Source organism: Acomys russatus, unplaced genomic scaffold, assembly GCF_903995435.1.
Source record: "Acomys russatus unplaced genomic scaffold, mAcoRus1.1, whole genome shotgun sequence".
Taxonomy (NCBI): Eukaryota; Metazoa; Chordata; class Mammalia; order Rodentia; family Muridae; genus Acomys; species Acomys russatus.
In genome coordinates, this window is record NW_026131577.1 from 1 (window position 1) to 20,172 (window position 20,172).

General features: G+C 45.4%; 1 protein-coding gene across 1 annotated transcript; it reads right to left on the reverse strand.

Moving 5' to 3' along the window:
- Nucleotides 1–13,789: 13,789 nt before the first annotated feature.
- Nucleotides 13,790–19,653, reverse strand: LOC127186300 (probable dolichyl pyrophosphate Glc1Man9GlcNAc2 alpha-1,3-glucosyltransferase; the record flags this gene model as incomplete). The annotated part of the gene is made up of 4 exons (XM_051142728.1): nt 13,790–13,933; nt 15,642–15,781; nt 18,488–18,608; nt 19,549–19,653. Coding segments are annotated over 4 exons (408 nt in total), but the record flags the coding sequence as incomplete, so codon positions are not given.
- Nucleotides 19,654–20,172: the final 519 nt, after the last annotated feature.

Consider the following 20,172-nt stretch of genomic DNA (forward strand, 5'->3'; position numbering starts at 1 on the left):
CTTGGAATTAAATCACTAGTAGGGTAGAGACAGTGTCACATTCTAAAGCATATGCTCCTCTTTTTCTTTTTGGAGAAAGGGTCTCACTGTATAGCTTGGCGGGCTAGTCACACTGTAGACCAGGCAAGGAAAAGAGCACCACAGCCTCTGCCTCCCTAGTGTGGGGATTAAGGGTGTGCACCACTGTGCCTGACACAAAGCGGATGCTTTTCTCCAGCTTCTAGAAGAAACACTGAACTGGAGACAATCAAGTGCTACTAGCTGGCACAGAGTCCATATGTCAGCCAATTTGTATTTCCTATGAAACATAGGAATATATATATTTTCTTTTCTTTTCTTTCTTTTTTTTCTTTTTCTTTTTCTTTTTTTTTTTGAGACAGGTTTCTCTGTGTAGCCCTGGCTATACTGGACTTGATTTGTAGATCAGGCTGGGCCTTAAACTCACAGAGATCCACCTGCCTCTGCCTCCCTGAGTGCTGGGAATACAGGTGTGCCCAACTGCACCCAGCCTGAATTTGCACTTCTTTTATGCTCCCAAAGTACACTATCATGCCATCTCTATCAAAGCATGTGCCTATCACTCCAAGATCAATAACAGACATTTATTTTGTTTCTGGCTGACTTGCTTCTTGAAGTCAGCTCTTTCCCCCATACTCAGTATGTATACCCGTGGTCTGGTACAGAGAAAATTCCTTCTCACTCAGCACCTTTTGTGTTAGGCTCCTTATCTATAGAACTCACTGAACAAATACACAAAGATCTATTATTCTCATGTGATGGATGAGGAAACTGGCAGATTGGACCACATGGCTTGCTAAGGTGACACAGAGAGGAAACAATGGAATAAAACCATGTAGTTCCCAAGTGACGGGCTTGGGCAAACGTGATATGCAGGAGGGGGTGGGGGTACAAACAAAGCCCATTTCCAAGAGAGATGAGCTTCCAGTAGTATTTGAGTCCTAATGTTCCAAGATTTCAGGATTCTGACCTTCAGGCCTAAGGCAGAGAGGATTTGCTGGGCTAATTCCTAGTGGTTGGAACCATTTCATTAGCGTTCTTGTAACTGTAGCCCTTAGCAGCCAACTGAAGGCTTATATTGCTGACAAACCTGACCCTCACCAGTGAACTCCCTCAACCCTCAAAAGTCCAGGGGACAAACTGCCACCACTGACATAATGTTTGCAGCCTTACTACCCCAATCTTGCACACTAGGTAACCAAAAGCACTCGCTTTCAGAAGTTCTTGCACCCCCTCCTCACGCCTAGGAAACTTGTAACTTTTGCCTGATATTCAAAGTTAAGTTCACGGATAAAGACATCAGCCACTAAACCTGACAACTGGAGTTCAACCCCCGGATTGGTGGCGGTGTGAGAAGCCATTTCCTTAGGTTGTCAGCTGCCCTCCACATTCCCACCCACAAATAATAAATGCAATAAAGTTCAAAGACATCCAAAGTTAGTTTGTCTGTTTTTGGAATTCTAGAGTTCTTAGCACAGTTACTTTGTCAGCTATAATCAATCCTGACAGGAAGCCAGTGACATACTAGAGTATACCAGTTTATTGACAGTCTCCTATCCGAAATGTTCCCTGAACGGCAGCAGTGGTAGCATCTGGAGTTTGTACTCATTAGTCCCCTCCCCAGACCTCCTGGATCAAACCAGTATTTTAACAGTAGATCATTCTTACATGCTTGAAGTCTGAGAAGCTCTGGTTCTGAACACATAAACCAAGCTCCGCTCCTTAACTGGCCATATGTCCGTGGGCAAGCTGCTTTAACCTCTCTTTGGCTTTGGCTCCGCGTTCTTGTAACAATACTTTCCCAAGTCTTTTTTTTGGGGGGGGGGGGGGCTGAGCGGGGGCGGGGAGAGACCTACTGTTACCCACGAACTTCAGAGCGGGAACTGTGAGGCGCCCTCTCGGGTCCTTCACAGATCGTGGGGTTTAGAATTCCTTGCTGCGCCGCCCTTGGCTTTCTTTAATGTGGCTAAATTCTGAAGAGCTCCAGGGGGTGCACAAACCGGGAAAGCCAGAGGCTCCCGGCTAGGCAGCAAGGCGCAGAAAAGCCCGGATCCCGGCGGGCCGCAGCCGGGAGCACCGCAGCCGGGAGCACCGCAGCCCCTCCTCCCGGCGGCCCCCGCGCAGCCCTCACCTGCTTTCAGCACAGGTTTCATCCGCAACGCGTTGTCGAGCAGGCCGGAGCAGTAGCCCAGGAAGCCGATGTAGACGAGCCGCGGGTCGTTCAGCCTGGGCGGGGGCAGGCTCCGGGCCTCATCCGGCAGGAATTTTAAGGGCTCGCGGCCCGGCCGTCCGTCCATCATATTGATGCCGTTTCCACCTGAGGTCTCACCTCAAGATTCCAACTATAAGAAAAACCACGAACGCCGCGACCGAGCTAAGGTTTTCCTCCGAGCTCCAGGCTGAAGGGCATAGGGTACGGCGGTGCAGCACCGAAAAGCTTCCCCGTGCGTGCAACCGTAGGAACTCCTGCACGCGAGGTTCCGGGTTACTAAGTGGCCCACAATGCGTGCAGGCTTGCGCTGACGTCGTAGCGAGGGTTTGGGGGCCAGGCACCAACGCAGTCCAGGGGTAAAGTGAGGGATTCAAAGTGGGCAAAAAGTAGGAAACATTGATATTTGTTTGTTTGTTTGATCCAAAGTGGGCAAAAACTAGTAGACATTGAAATTTATTTAGCCCAGTTCTCGCATACGAAATTGTCTCACTCACCTGCCCCTTACCCCAGCCCCATGGCTCTTCAGAAAAGATTCTCTTTGCAACCAACAATCAACACTCACAAGTGGTTGTGATAGTTCTTTTATTGAAAGCCCATAAAAGCTAGCTTTCTGGGGTTCCGGCCTTTCATTTGCAGTTACACGCCCGACTCTCCAAGCCTAAAGTTAAGGTACGGTCAGCAATAGAGTGTTCGGAGAAGGCCAGGAGCATATCTTTAACCTATTCTTGAGATCCAGTTCTGGTGATAGTCTGCTAAAATGATTCCCTCCGGGCCTTTAGGTGACTGACGGGAGTGTTCCCTATGGGAGTACGGAGCGAGAGAAGGAATCTATAACGCTGTCAAGCCGTTGTCCAGTCTCTCTCTCTCTGCTCACCAACCTAGAATAAAGGACGTTTCCATATTTGAGGAGCTCCCTTTCCAAAGCCCTTCCTGATACTGAGCTAAAATGCCTTAGCCTTTTGTCCATCTGTTTGTGACTTTTAGCATTTAATCCAGAATGCTCACTAAACCACAGATCAACACTAGTGGCTGTGCGTCAAAGACCTGAGCGCTAAATACCAGCTCAGAGTTAAGTGTGGAGATAGCTCTACATTTTTGTACTCTTTAAGAACGATTTGTAAGACACATAGATAAAAGCGTTGGAGTGTGTGAGCGAATCTTTTATAAGCATAGCAGTTGGCACGCAGGAAGGTCATCCTTGGGTACAGGATGTACAGGGTGCAGGACTCCTGAGTCCCTGCCTAAATAAAAAATAGATAAACAATACATAAAAGCAATACAGTTACATCAGCAATGGGCAGACCATGGATGAGAGGAAGACAAAGGGAGAGTTTTGTAGGGTCTGGGAGTCTACCTAAGCCTCACCAGAGTCCTAGAATTAGCAAGTATATTTAATTAATTAATTAATTAACTTTATTTTGGTTTTTCGAGACAGGGTTTCTTTGTGTAGCCTTGGCTGACCTAGACTCACTGTGTAGACCAGGCTGGCCTCAAACTCACAGTGATCCGCCTGCCTCTGCCTCCTGATTGCTTGGGATTAAAGGCGTGTGCACCACCACGCCTGGCTCTAGAATTAGCAAGTTTAAATGGTTTTCTTTTTTTTTTTATTTTTTTTTTTATTTTTTATTTTTTATTTTTTTTTTTTTTTTTTTTTTTTTTCGAGACAGGGTTTCTCTGTGTAGCCTTGGCCATCCTGGACTCACTTTGTAGACCAGGCTGGCCTCGAACTCACAGCGATCCGCCTGCCTCTGCCTCCCGAGTGCTGGATTAAAGGCGTGCGCCACCACGCCCGGCTTAAATGGTTTTCTTTCTCCTGTGTCTTTGTTCAATACTGGTTTGAACTGGAAGCTATTTATTCCTTCTTGAGGTTGCTCAGGGATTTTCATTTGGTCCCACAGAGCTTGCTAGTTAATTATTCTGTCTTAAGGTAAGGAGGAATAGGGCTTAAAGGAACCAGGACTAGGGTCTTCTATTAGGTGTCACCCCCCCAATAAAAGAGTGAGACCCCTTTCCATGGCTCTACTGATCACCTCTACCTTCTAATTAATAAAGGCTGGGGGCTGCTGTGGTGCTTATTATGCATGAAGCAAGTAGGTGGGTTTATTTTTATTTTTCAAGATAGGGTCTTTCCATGTCTCTGTGTAGCACTAACTGGCCTGAAATTTGCTGTTTAGACCAGGTAAGCTTCAAACTAATGGTAAGCCTCCTGCCTCTACCCCAAGTGCTGGGTTGATAGTCCTGTACCACTCTCCTCACCTCCACCCCACTAGAGGACTCTTCATGCCCATAGAAAGGCGTGCCCAAACTGACATATGTTAAGAAAGATTTTTCAAATAAAAATTATTTAAGAAAGCATATGTTAGACTTTCCTGGAACGCACCAAAAGATGTGAAAGTTCATACTTTTATGGCCCAGTAAACTATACATCTCCTAATCTGTCCTATGGAATAGTATAACACTGCAGGGTGTGTTGGCTCACACCTGTCATTCCAACACGTGGGGCCAAGAAAACAGAAGTTCCAAAAGTTGAGGTCAGCTTTGGCTACAGAGCGAGATCCTGTCTCAACACAAAATAAAACAAAACACCAGGGCTGGGGATACAGTGATACAGTGCTTGCCTATTATGCACTAAGCCCTGAGTTCCAGCCTCAGCTCAACAAGCACAAAGCAAATGAACAAAAAGAAAAAATAACATGAACTATCCTTTCTGCATTTCTTTTTTTAAGGTAGAGTCTTGGAGGCTGGAGTGATGGCTAAGAGTTGAGTGCTTTCTGACCTTCTAGATGACCAGCACCCACATTGGTTGGCTTTTTAGCTGCCTGAAACTCCAGCTCCAGAGGGTCATATGCCTTCTGTGGCCATATACACACAAAGATGCACATAGACACACAATAAGAATAAAGCCAAGCTGGCCTCAAGTACACGATGTAGCTTTGGACCGGCTTTGAACTCATGACCTACTGTCTCTATCTCCCACATCCTGGGATCACAGGTGTGTATCAGCACACCCAGCTTGCAGAATGACCTTTTGTGGTTGTTTTGCTTTTTGCCACGGGATTTGTTTTACAATTATATAAAAACAAGTAATCCACCAAAAATATTCTCCAGAGAGAATTCTGGATAGTTAAAACTATAAACACACATTTATACTATCACACATATTTTTGCACTGAACACAGGAAGGCTCAGCTTCTCAGCTGTGTGCAAGGGCTTCTGTAATGGCAAGCTCACCCACCATCCTTAGCACACCACTCCCACTCTCCTCTAGGTCTCAACCTGAGACTTAGAACAATTTTGAAACAATATGCATATATGCACATGTGTCATGGAATCTTGTGGTGGAACAAAGGGCAGCTTTTGGGAGTTTGTTCTCTTCTTTGACTGTGGGTTCTGGGGATCAAATGAGGGTTGTCAAGCTTGGTGACATGTGCTTTACACACCCGATCATCTCACCCTGGCTGATTGAAAAATACAAAGAAATTTACCTGGTGACTCATGTTTGTCATCTTAGTACTTGAGAAGTGGAAGCAGGGTGCTTAGGAGTTCAAGAGTATTCTCAGCTACATAAGGAGTTCAAGGTCAGCCTGGGCAGTGGGAGATCTTGTCTTAGAAACAGTAACAAAGAAGGGCCACCTTGAACAACATATATGGAGATCTTGTGTCAATAAACAAATGAGTGCAGAGGATTGACGGCCTCATTCCAGTCAAGGATAGCTAGTTAGAGGGAGAGAAAGGAAACGGCCCATTTATGTCTTTATGTCATTTATGCCTTATGCCTCTTCCCGGATGGCACCAAGGAATTTTGGCATAACTGCCAGTCTACATGAAAGAAAAGTACATGTATCTCTTTCTTACAAAAGCATTTATTTGTGTGTGGTGTGTGTGTGGTGTGTGTGTGTGTGTGTAAGTGCCCTTGGGGGTCAGAAGAGGGCACTGGATTACCGGAGCTGGAATAGTTACAAGTAGTTTATGAGTGACCTGATACGGGGTAACTGCCGAATTGACCTGGGATCTTCTACAACCATATGGACTTCTAAAGCACCGAGATGAGAGTTGGTGCATCTGTGCTCACAAGCAATACTGTTAAAATGCTTGATGCACCACGCCTGAAGCCCATTCTCCTTGTTTGTACAAGTAAGGATCTTTATCACCCCAGTGTCCTGGTACTCCCTTTCCATCTGTAAGCCTACAGTGTGCCTGGTAAGTCTGTTCAGGGAGAGAGCAGGGCTGGAGCTGGTATCGTCAGTTGGTAGAGTGCGTGCCTAGCATGCATAAGGCCCTAGGTTCAAACCCCAGCACTGCATAAACTGGGTGTAAATCTGTATGAGCTCAGGTTGTCTTTTTCTTTGTGTGTTATTTTTTATCAGTTTTAAAAATTACATTTATTATCTGTAGGCCCGGCTAGCAATCAATCAAGACACAGACACTATATTTTAAAATAGTCTTAGTTAACCTGGGGCAGGGCAGATCTCATCCTCTAAACTACCTCCCATAGTGGGGCAGGCAAGGGATCCCTGCCTCAATCCCATGCCATCTGCTTCTAATAACTTCTATCAAGCTACCTCCCATCCATAATCCCAAATACTTGTTAATGTTCTTCATCAGGGCTGGATTCTCCATCCACACCGCGGGCCATGTGCTTCTCCAGCTAACCCATGGCGGCCTTCCTCTCTTCCCTTCAGGTCTCCTTCTCTCCTCCTAGCAATCTTTTTCTTTCCAGAATTTTTCTCTCTCTCCTAGCCCCACCTATCTCCTGGCCAGCCCAGGTGGGACGGCTTTTTATTAAGCAAAAAGTGGGTCAGACAGCAAGCAGTAATTAGCATCAAAATACCTCAGACCATCCCCCAATAAAGACACATTTTGATGTTTCCCAGGATGGCCCCAACTTGCTGCGTAGTTGAGGCTGACTTTGACTATTGACCTTCCTGACTTACGTGCCACCACACCTAGCTATAAATCATTTAAATTATTTATTTGTAATTGTGTGTTTTGAGCTTTTGTGTGTGTGTGTGTGTGTGTGTGTGTGTAGTATGTGCATGTGAGTGCATGTACTGAGGCCCCAAGAGCGCATCAGATCCGCTGGAGCTGGAGTTAGTTTACAGTGGGTGGAGTCACCTGAGTGCTGAGAACTGGAGTCAGGTCCTCTGGAGGAGCAGCACACACTCTTAAGCCATCGCTCTAGAGACATGCCCCCCCCCCCCAACTCGACATCCTTTCTATGGGTTCTGAACTCACTAGACCCACTTGCCTTTTGCAACTTTTACCCACCGAGCTACCTTGCTAACTCTCTTCTTCTTCTTCTTCTTCTTCTCTTTCTTCTTCTTCTCTTCTTCTTTCTTCTTCTTCTTCTTCTTTTTCTTCTTCTTCTTCTTCTTCTTTTCTGAGACAGGGTTTCTCTGTGTAGACCTGGCTATCCTGGCCTTGAACTCACAAGGATACACCTGCCTCTGCCTCCCGAGTGCTGGGATTAAAGGCCTGCCCCACCATGCCCATAGCCTAGCCAAGGTGGTTTCAACCTTCTTCTGTAGCCATGGATCCCCTTTATCTCCTGATCCTCTGACTTCTACTTACTGTTGGAACTTGTGCCAAAAATCTAGACTTCCCTGTGTACTTTGAGGAAAACAGATAACACACTCATGGTGGCAGACCCCCTGGCACAGCAGGAGCACAGGTAGGATGGAAAGACAGAGGGTTAGAGGATGCAGATAAACAGCAGTTGATAAGCAATGGAAACTTACGTTTCAGGCTGGGCCAGGAGTGGCGGCAAACAGCTATGATGCCACCACTCAGGAAGCAGAGGCGGCAGACATCTGTGAACTCAAGGCTACCCTGGTCTATGTACTGAGTTCCAGGCCAGCCAGGACTACAGAGACTATCTGAACCCTCCTTACCCTCCAAAAATTTCAGGCTATCTTTCATTTTAGAATAAGACGCTATGATAAAGACTGGTTTAAATAATTTGTGAGATGGCTCCAGTGGGCTAACGCACTTGCCACTAAGTAACTGGAGTTCAGTCTGGTACCCACAGGAGAAAAGGACAGACCCGACTCCCCTATATAATCCCAGACTTCCACAGGTAGGCGCCAGTGCATACACATCCTTCACATAAACACACAAAATAAAGGAAAAAAAAAAAAAAAAAAGCTTGATCTCCCAGGCCCCTACTCTTTAATCACCATGCTGTGCTAGGTTTACTATTTATAGGCATACACACATAGAGAGAGAGAGAGAGAGAGAGAGAGAGGAGAGAGAGAGAGAGAGAGAGGAGAGAGAGAGGGAGGGAGGGAGGGGGGAGAGGGGAGATTATTACTTATGGGGGGACTGAACAGAGGGTGTATAAGGGTTGGCTGAAGCTAGGTGTGCATTCCTTTCCCTTTGGTCCAGTCCCCATGTCTACGACTGGATCAGCACCCCAAGATGACACTGACTTTGGACTTTCTTAGTTCTGTAGGGGATAATGGGTAACTATAATGTATAAAAGCTGTGGTGACAGCTAATGTTGGCTGATTTGAATGTGCAGTATAAATATGGTGGGAACCTGAGGACCTAGATAAAAAATGTTTATAAGGTAGTCTCAAGAAAAAAAGAAAGGGATTGGAGAGACAGCTCATTGGTTCTCATTGGTTAAGAACAATGGCTTGCTCTTACAGAGGACCAGAATTTGGTTCCCAGCTTCTAGACATGTGGCTCATAGCACCTGTAAGTCCAGTTCTAGGGGATCCAACACCCTCTCCTGGTGTTCGGACACCAAACACACCTGTGGTGCACACACATACACGCAAGCACACATAAACATAATATAAAATAGATAAATCCTAAAAAAGTTAAATGGAGGACCTAAAACCACTTCAGAGTGTTCAGGAGAGGAAAGGGTACATTATAGTCTTATGCAACTGCAGGGCTTGCTGAGAGGAAGCTATTGTAGATGCTTAATGTGTCTGAGTCTCAGTGGCTTGGGAAAGCAGTGCCTAGTAGACATATCTGGCTTGTGAGTGTTATCACTGTATATGTCAGTGACGCCCATTCTCCTGGAACAAGGTGTACAGAACAGAGACAATACACCAGCGGTCGATGTGCATGTCAACAGGAAGCTATTAAGAGCTGGTAATGACCCAAAGCATGTTGGTATTTTATGGCATAAGTACAAAATGACATTTTATTTGTATTTCCTTAGGCATGGAATCTGATTTGCATTACATCCGAACAATGGACAGTACGAGCTAGAGACGTTGCTTCTGGGCAGCTCCGGGGCACTTTCAGTGGGCACAGCGGTCTCAGTGATGGCAGCCTGTTCTAAGAGAGGAAAGTGAGAGGGTGAGTGGCTTCTCACCATGGAAACAATCCGGTTGCTAGGCAAGGCAAGGCCAAGTGTGAAGAATGGTCCTTAAACAGATCTACTGAATAAATAGATCCTGCCATCGGCAGCTTTCTTCAAGTTCTGATTAATATCCCATGAAGTAACTGCTTGGCTTTCATCCAAAACACTTCTTTAGTCATTGCTTCTTTGTCTTGCTGACAAGACAGCCAGTCAACACTGAGACATACAGCCTGGTCCAGGCGTATGTGATGCCCACTGCACAATACACTGAGGTCAGCAGCAGAGGGATGAAGGGGAACTTCAGCTTCCAGGAGGTCAAAGGGAAGAGGAATTCACAGCAGACTTCCAGAGGCCCCAGGCCAAGGAGGTAGACAGTTTCCATCCAGTTAAAGAGAGGTTTTTCTTTTCTGAAGGAGAGAAGTCTGATTTTAGATGAGTTGCACCCTGGTACAGCAAACATCCACAGCTAATATTTTCCCGCCTGTACTCTCTCACTGTGTGACAGCCAAGGCTGAAGTCAAAAGACTGTGTTTCAGTTTCCCATGTAGAAAGACATTAATGCTATGGCACTCCATTATCTCAACAATTTAACCTGCCACATTTACCTCTGCCGCTCAGATAAAATTAGTCCTGATTTAGAAGACAGACAGTGGCTGGGCACTGTGACAATACAATAAGAACATACATGGAATCAGGGATTCTAAAACATGCTTTATGTAAGTCACACAGACTTTGCTATTTCAGTAACCTTTGAATTATTCACTCCAGTGCTCATGAGTGCCTATTACTAACCACTGTCAAAACATGATGCTGGCAGAGGCTACAGGAATGCTCCCCTCCAACCTCCAGTCTATGCATTTGTCTGCCCCAGAATCAAACAACATTCATGTTTTTATGTCCAGTTTCTTTTCTTTTTCTTTTTTTTCAGAGACAAGGTCTTTCTGTGTAGCCCTGGCTGTCGTGGAACTCTCTCTGTAGACCAGACTGGCTTAGAACTAAGAGATCTGCTCGCCTCTGCCTCCTGAGTAGGGGGATTAAAGGCCTGTATCTGCCCCCCCCCCCCCCAGGAATTAAGGATACAACTTAGGCTGTCATGTAAGAAGGTCAGGGTTAGGGGAATTCCTTCCTCTACTTATCAAGTATCTGTATTAGTTATAATACTGCTATAACTGTACGTGTGCAAATCTGTGCATATGCCATATATACACATCTCTAGAGGCCACAGGTTGAAGTCAGGTGTCTTTGTAATTGCTTCTCTACCTTTTAAAAAAATTCATTTTATGTGTATGAGGGCTTTGCCTTCATATAGCTGCCTGGTGCCAACAGAGGCCAGAAAAACAGGTGTTGGACCCCTGAGACTAGAGTTACAGATAGTTCTGAGTCACCATGTGGGTGCCAAGAACCATACATGGGTTCCTTAGGAGAGCAGCCTGTGCTCTTAACTGCTCCAGGCCTTGACATTATTTTTTTAGACTGGAACACACACAAACAGACATACATACACACAGACACACATATACACACAGACAGACCCAGACCCAGACATACACAGACATACACACAGACACAGACATACACACCCAGACCCAGACCCCACCCCACCCCCACATACAGACAGACACACACACACATACAGACACACACACACACACACACACACACCACACACACACACACACACACACACACAGTGCTGGGACTGCTTTCAGAGCACATGGCCCTGTTTAGTGGGTTCCTAGGATCTGAGCTCCAGTCTTCCTGCCTCCACAGAAAGCTTTACCATCTGGACCATCACCCCAGCCCCAAATCTTAAAGACATGTTTGAAGCCCCCCTTTGACTACTTAAGAGCAAAAACCTCACAGATTTACCTGAATAGTGTTTTCAGTGAGGAAATACTATAAACGGTTGAACAGTAACATGAGCAAGATTTTAATGGGAAGTTCTGTTAAAAGAAAAAAAAATACTGATGACAAAATAGCACATGGACACTGCTAATATTCCTTTCTTTCTTCCTTTTTAAAGATTTATTTATTATGTATACAATGCTCTGCCTGCGTGTATGCTTGAACACCACAAAAAGGCGATCTCATTATAGATGGTTGTGAGCCACCATGTGGTTGCTGGGAATTGAACTCAATACCTCTGGAAGAGCAGACAGTGCTCTTAACCTCTGAGCCATCTCTCCAGCCCTCTTTCTTTCTTTCTTTCTTTTTTTTAGGACAGGGTCTGTTATGTAACTCCAGCTGGCACAGAACTCTCTATGTAGACCAGGCTAGCTCTGAACTCACAGGGATCCACCTGCCTCTAACTCCTGAGTGCTGGGATTAAAAGGCATAAGCCACCACCGCACAGCCCGGCTAACCATTTTTGAGGCATTTAAATATACTCAAACTAGGGGTAAACCAGAGTTTATATTTAAGAGAAAGAACAAGTCTCTTCTTCAGAAGACTTCCAGTTGTTTAAGTTAGAGCTCACTGGCTTTAAGCCTGAATGGAAAGGGCATGGTGAGAAAAGGCATCTTCCTAAGCAGAAGCTGCTTACCTGCTGCAGTGAAGAGCAGAGGGAAGAGGGAGTAGTCATGTCCTGTTGTGGTCAGAATCAGAAAATTGTCGCATCTCCTGCTTTTTCCACAGACAAAGGCTAAAAATAAAAATTCTTACAATAATTCCTTAACACAACTGAATGTGACTGCAAAGAGCTTAAGTAAATATGTCTGTTATTATTCTTAGGACTGGCTTAAAATAAATACTGTTAATCTCTTATAAAATGAATATTGATAAGCCCCTGTGAAATAAATACTGGTTTTGTTGTAAGTCCAATTCAAATGAGAACTATGTGTGTTTGTTTTAAAGGTTTTATCACCCAAAGGTTTGTTTACCTATGTGTATGTTTTGGTCCGCATGTATGCTTTGTCCAAATGTATGTCTATGCACTATGTGCACGTGTGCTTGGTGCCTGTGGAAGAAGGCATCAAGTCCCTGGAACCAGAGTTACAAGTGCCAAATGGGTGCTGGGAACTGAGCTGGAAGAGCAGCCAGCACTATTAAGTGCTGAGCCATCTCTCCAGGCCCCGGGTGTCATTTTAAAGAAATCAATTAAAACACTTCAAAGAGAATAGGGGAATAAGACAGACATCCTCCACGAGAGAGAGACGAGAGAGGAGAGAAGAGAGAGAGAGAGAGAGAGAGAGAGAGAGAGAGAGAGACAGATAGACAGAGAGAGAGAGAGACAGAGAGAAAGAGACAGAGACAGAGAGAGACAGAGAGAGAGAGAGAGAGAGAGAGACAGAGGGTGGGAGGGAGGGAGAACTTTGCTCTGCTGAGTAATGAGGACTGGAAGCTGCTCAGTAGAGACAGACAGGAAATAAGCATTCACCTCCAACCTACAGCTAACTTTTAGCTGTAGTTCAATCCCTGGCCCTGCAGGATGAGTTCAGACTGGAGTGTGCTCCATTTGGCAATCTGGAAGTTCTATGGTTCCAAAGAAAACATATTGCTCATAGTTTAAATGCTTTCTCATGATATGAAAAACCACCTCAAACCCAGAAAAGGGCAGACTGCATTCCCATCTGTGTGCTGGATTTAATGAGGTATCAAGTGGTCACTGCTCCATTTACGGGGAGAAGCTCACAGGACTCCGCAGCATAAGCCCACTGAAGTCCTAAGTGTGACTTATTCTCTAAGGCAGTGTCTTGGTATTTACCAGGTGGCCTTGGAGTCATGGTCCTCTTGCCTCAGCCTCCTTACTACTGAGGGATACAGGCGTGTGCCACCAAAACAAGCTTAACTGTGTAACTCTGCTAAGCCACAAGCTCTCTAGGCCCTGGTTTCTGCAGATTCTAAGACGAAATTACACCAGTTTATTACCCTAAAGGATCTGAGCAGTGCAAAGTAAGGCGTGCCAATGATTAAGACAAGAAAGGACCAATCAAACAGCTCTGGAAAGTCTGAAGTGGACACATATGGAGCCATTTTGTGACCCTCAGTCCTTGGACTAACATGGAACAGGTGACCCCACAGCTTTATTTTTACTGATGTGTTGATGCTAAGGATGCTAGCTTTCCAAGGCCACACTCCTTTCCAACACTCAGACCCACGACAGTGTTTAATCATCAACAATATAGGACCAGCACATGGATTTCTGCATATCTGAGGACCCTCACAGGTCTAAATAGCCAATCAGCCTTGGTCTGTCCAATACCTCAGGCCTGTCGAGGGCAGCACAACCATTAGGCAGTAAGACAGTGGGAAACATGCCACCACTGAGCCCTTTGCTTACCTCATTGGGAGAATCGCAAGGAGAATGGCTTTTTCATGGACATGCCAACCAAACATGAAGGAACTCAAGGCACAAAGAACCAGGCATCGGAGAAAGCCTCTGGGCCCTTGGGGTTTAAACCAAAGACAGAAAACAGAGGGCTGGAAACAACAGGCAGAGACAGAACCTCAGTATCATTTAAAGCGAGCTTCACAGAAGCAAGGCACGCGCCAACAGTCTGTGTCATGCCTGGAAACAGCAGAGCTGGGGACTCTCCACTGCACTGGGATAACCCCTCACTCTGTGTACACTCCCCCAAAGCTAGCTTTTCAGACGGAAGTGCAAGCCCATAGGAATATGTATTTACTTCATTAAAACGAACCTTATCCAAATTAACAAATTTTAAGTTCTGGGGTGTAAAATTTAACAGCTTACTATTTGTATAATTAGCTAATACTTACTGAACTTACTAGGTCAAACTACAAAAATTCATAGATGCTTTGGGGATAAGTGCATTAGATCTTTCCAGTTTTGTGAGCTACAGTGTAATTTACAATAATAAGCAATTGCCCTCTATATATAGAGTTTACAAAACTGAAATTTTATGGCTTTAAAAATTTTTACTTCTCTCTCTGATATATGTATGTGTGAGAACAGTTGTGTGTGGGGAAGGGCATATATACAAAAAGGTCAGAGGAGGGTGTGGGTATTGTGCATTCTATCACTGCACTGTTCCTTTGCGGCGGGGTCTCTCGTTGAATCTAGAGCTGGTGGTCAGCAAGTCCCAGCCGTCTTCCGGCTCTCATGCTACGTACATGTGCGGCTATGCCTGGCAGTTTGTATCATGGGAGCTGAAGATAGGAACTCAGACCCTTGAGTTTGCACATCGTGTGCTCACTCACTGGACCGCAGCTCTGGACCCAAGGCTGAGGTCTGAGAATTTTTAAAACCTTAGCTAAAGCCTGTGAATAAGCAGAGTAGCAGGACTCAGTTGCCTGCATACCAATACGGCCACACAGTGAAGTGGGGCCAGGTGTCCTGCCAGGAGATCCTTTAGAAATCAAAATCAAAGCTAAAGTGTAACTAGCCACAGGGATGAGATGTTTATGCTGAATCCTACTGAAACTATTGCAAAATTGAAGTCATCAAGCAGTGACAGGTGTCAATGAGAACTCTAACATTTGACTCAACTATAGCTTCTACTTTTTCCTTTTCTTTCTTTTTTTTCTTTTTCTTCTTCTTCTTCTTCTTTTTTTTTTTTTTTTTTTTTGAGACAAAGTCTTGCTGTGTAGCCCAGATTGGCCTCCAAGGGTCAATCTTCCTGCCTCCACCTCCCCTGAAGAGCTGGGGTTGCAGGCTCGTGCTACCACGCCCAGTTTCACAACAGACTGTCATGTGACGTGCAAAGAGCTGTTGCTCCTCCCAACTCATTATCACTAACAAGACAAAACATCCTGTTTTCCAGACACATTTTCATCATTTAGCCAAGGATGAGAAACACAAAACAGAGCCTGGGTGTTCTGCCACAGAGAGTTCCTTTCTCCACAGCATGTTCCATGCTTCCCACTTGGGCTTTTCTTTCTCCTCATGCCAGGATGGACAGATGGCTTAAACAGCCACTGGCAAGATTCTCTCACAGAGGCTGTTCTGGTAATCCTCCCTCACTGTGCTCCAAGGTACTCTGAGAATTGCTAGGAAATACTCCAGTCTGCAAGATGTCAGCCATGGAATTTCTCCTGCAGTTGGAAAGGCTTGAAAGCTGCAATTCAGTCAGCTCTGTGACAGGAAAAGCAGAGGCAGAGCTAACAAATGAGAACCACATGCCAGCTTCTTACCAGGATGGCTATCAGTGTGCAGATGAAGGTCGCCAAAGGCGAAACTGAGGGAAGGACTGTGTGCTGGAACTGCTGAACCAGACCACTCGTCATCGAGGCCCTGGGGATCTCGCTGGGATCAAGAAGTTTCAATTCCAAACCTAGCAAGGAAGCAGACATCTTATGTTAATCAACATGCCTCCATTTCTTATGAGTCAGATCCTTGAGTAGTAATTTTAAATCTTTCAGCGTCTCATAGGCGAGTTTTCTGAGTGTAAGTCTGAGCCGTGCTGCCTCCAGCAGATGCTTCTTGCTGGTTTCAGATGATAATCTACTGCTGTAGACTAAAACTGGAGTGAGCTGTTTGTGCAGCGTTCAGGAGCCTCATGGGCAGGAGCATGTGAGTAACAGTCTTCTCTATCACTTAAATGATGCAAGCTATTTAAAGTGCAGACCATGTCACACCAAAGCTTTCATTTCCTGTAGCATCCAGTTCACGGTCCTACATACAGCAGTCTTCATTGATCTGTCACCTTCCTACAGTCTCAACTGTGCTAATGTGGCTTAGTCTCAGTGGACTGACTGAGTCCTCAGCATACCACCCTTGACAGCTGGGTCCTTCTGCTCACAAGACTCCCTCTGAACTACTCGTCCACTCTAACTGACTAACTCTGTCATGCATAGAGATCTTCTAAATTGAGAGGCAAGGCTGCTTTGCAAGTTCCCTGGAGCTGTTTCTGTGCTTACTTTCTCTACTGTAGTGTGGCTGTCATTCTATCCCCAAACACAGAAGTTCAACAACTCCTTGTCAGATGATGCAGGCCCCACCTAAAATGAACTCCAGAGTAAAAACGGGGCAGTCAAGACAGCCTGAGCACCTGTATAGCACTGTCTATTGCCACTGAGAGCCAGCAACGTGGGGAACACGTAGCCTACCAGTGTCTTTTCTATTTACTCCTTTCCCCTTCAGTTTTTGGTTCTTTTTTTGTTTTGTTTTGTTTTGTTTTGAGACCCAGTCTCATGTAGCTCAGGCTAGCTTTGAACCCCTGATCCTCTTGTGTCTACCTGCCAAGTGTTGGGATTACAGCTTATACCCTATACCCAGCTCCCTGCCCTCTTTTTAAGACAGGCTCTCCTGTAGTCAAGCCAGCCAAGAATGACTCTGAACTTCTCATCTTCCTGCCGCCACCTTTGGAGAGCTGGGTCTGCAGGTGTACCCATCGCACCTGGCTGTGCCATGCTGGCAGTGGAAGTTAGGACCTGCACTCCACCAGCTGAGTTAATCCCCAGCCCCTGATCCTATCTTAAAACTAACAGCTGTTCCCCTGCATTGCTGAATGCCACTGGCTTTCCACCTGAGGCATCGTTGGGGCGCAGGTACACAAGGTAAAGTACAGCAGTTTCCCGACTCAAGCGGGCTAATCAGGCCTTGTACTGCACTCTGGGTGACTGGTGACAGCTTCTCTGCACACGTCTGAAGTAGCTTTGTAAGAATGCTATTATACTGATGCTGGACTCATGAGTGAGGGTTGGAACCAAATTATGATTTCTAAAACTAAATAAGCAAACAAAATATCAATTTCTCATAAGTACATAACAAACATACTGGAAGCCTCAGTGCAGCTACCATCTACTACCATGTTCCCAGGCTTTGTTTCCTTACTTTAGACCCAAGCACACAAACTGAGTAACCATTGGGTACCACGACCAAATCTGGGTCTAGGTGGCTCCAAAGTCTCTACTGCTGATAACACCGTGTGTGTGTGTCTGGTCCCAAGGAGGCCAGAAGAGGGCATCAATCCCCTGGAAGTGGAGTTCAGGTAGCTGTCAGCTGCCAAGTGGGAGCTGAGACCCAAGCCCAGTTCCTCTGTAGGAGCAGCCCCTACAATTATTTTTATGCTGGGAGGGGTGTGTGCACATGTGCAGGTCAGAGGACAACTTGAGAGAGTCAGCTTTCTCCTTTTATTACATGGGTTCTAGACTCAAACTCAGGCTGTCAGTCCTGGCAGCAGGCTCTTCACCTGCTGAGCTATCTTGCTGGCTCAACCTAACATATACTTATTCTTGCTTTCACTCTTGACAACATGCTTTGCAGGAAAGTAAGGTCAAGGAATGCCCCAAGTATCGTGAGTAATACTAGGGTAACCAAGTGACTGGGCAATGGTGCACAGCCATCAGGTTAGGTAGGGTGGATATCAGGACTCAGCAAATAGCATAAAGCTCAAATGCAGCCTGTGGCCTGCATCTGTGCAGCACTGACACTATCAGAGCTTTTGACTCTTTGTAAAGACAGGCTTATTTTTCTTATCGGTCCAATGCCCAGAGTCACAGTTCATATTTATTTTTCCCTTCTTCAAATATTTCAGTTTAAAAGTAGGGTCAACTCTGCTGAATAATGTTTTACTTAAGGCAAAAACTCTCTTCAAGAAGTGTCTGAATAAGAGCTGGGCTATAGAAAGGGCTTGGAGGTTTAAGAGTTCAACCAAGAACCCGAATGTGGTTCTGAGTACCCACGTCAGGTGGCTCACATCTGTCTGAAACCTCAGGTCCAGGGTATCCAACGCTCCGGCCTCTGTGGGTACTCACACTCCAGTGCATCCTCCCATTAAAGATACTTTTTAAAAGTGTCTAAATATTTAATCTACTCACCCAAGGAAAGCAGCTACAACCTCATAGGCATGAGGAACTTTTATAAGGAACGCAGTCCACTTACTGCTCAAAAGACTTGGTCTCAAGCAAGTGTGGGGTGGAGACCAAGTACTCCAGAACACACATCTAAACACGAAACATGGGCAGCTGCTTCCACCTCCTGATGGGACTAGTCCTTTCAGTACTCATCGTCTAAGTGAAAATGCTGGGTACCATACCAATGACAGACAGCACTTTATCCAAAGCATTGTACAAAGCCCAGAAGTTCGGAGCCCAGTAGGCATGGCAAAGGCCCCTCTTGAAAGGAAAGAGTCGGGAAAAGACTTGTGGCAGCTGGTTCTGTCAAAAACAAGAAATGAAACCAATTAAATAGTCATCAGTTTTTTCCCAAATTCTAGAACAGAACAGTGGAACTGCGTGTGGTATAGTGTGTAGCAAGCTCAGCAGCCTGGGTTTCCATCTTTGTTTTTGACTCCAATCAAGTCACAGACTTTCTTTTTTCCTAGCCTTTTCAACTGGCCAGTGAGACACGTAAGAATCAGTGAATATCCATTCATGCTACTAGGAACAACAACAGAATTTACGTGGTGCAGACACACAGAATGTAGTCAATCTAAGTCTGCTGAAGTGCTGGGGAGCAAGGTCTACCACAAAGATGCGGTGTTTCTCAATTAAAAAAAAAAAAAGATTTCTTTATTATGTACACAGTATTCTGCCCACATGTGATCCAGCAAGGCCACCAGAACTCATTGTACATGGCTGTGAGCCACATGTGGTTGCTGGGAACCGAACTCAGGACCTTTGGAAGAACGGACAGTGCTCTTAACCTCTAAGCCATCTCTCCAGCCCGTTTTTCATTCTTAATACAAAGTAAAACTTGTTTTTGGATGCGGAGAGAGAAAAGAAAATATCTGAAGACTTGTCCAGCGTTTGCTGTGTACAAAGGACTCATCTGGGAGGCTAAGGTAGCTGCATTTAAGCAGAGTCCACGATGAGAATTGGCTCTCTCGTGTAAGAGAGTACAGTGCTTCACATACTCCCTACCTTACTGTGACTTACATTATTTTTTAAAAAGTAAAGCAGAGAGTTGGGTATGGTGGTGCACGCCTTTAATCCTAGCACTCTGAGGCAGAGGCAGGCGGTTCACTGTGAGTTCGCGGCCAGCCTGGTCTACAAAGTGAGTGCAGGATGACAAGATAACATAGAGAAACCCTGTCTCAAAAAACAAACAAAACAAAACAAAAAAAGTAAAGAGCAGAAATAAAATAAAATGTCTTACCAAGGCTAAGAAAGGGCCCAGCGAAAGAGCAGAAACCAGGAGAACAATTAGTCCCAGGGAAATAACACGGACAAAGCTGAAGCTAGTCCATCGCACAACTGCCATCTGTAGACGAGAAAAGCCAGCATTAGCAGGAGCATGAAGACATGCTCTCCAACAACTCATGAGGTTTCCATACATAGCCCGAATGTTCTGGAAGTACCATCCTTCCACTTCCGCCCTCCCAGTACTATGATTAGAGGTGCCTGCCACCATGCCCGAGTGTACATTGATCTTTGTGGATGATGACGGGCTTATAGATCAGGACCTGAGAGACACCTGCTGTGCTTCATAACACTGTAAGCTGCAGGAGAACTACGAATTTTGCAACCAACTGCTAAGACTTACTGATTTACTGCAGTGAAACAGTAAGATCGCAGCGGTAGATACCATAAACTGGTGCTACATAGAGGTAGATGTGCTTGAAATGGAGGAGAACAGAGAAGAGAAACGCCCCTTCCATATGCCTTTTCTAGGAAAAAGAGAGGGGAATGTATCACTTTAAATTCAAGGTAGATTGAAATGCAGTATGTAGTACCTGGAGTGAATCCTGGAACACCAAAGTAAACATTAGTAGAAAGCTAA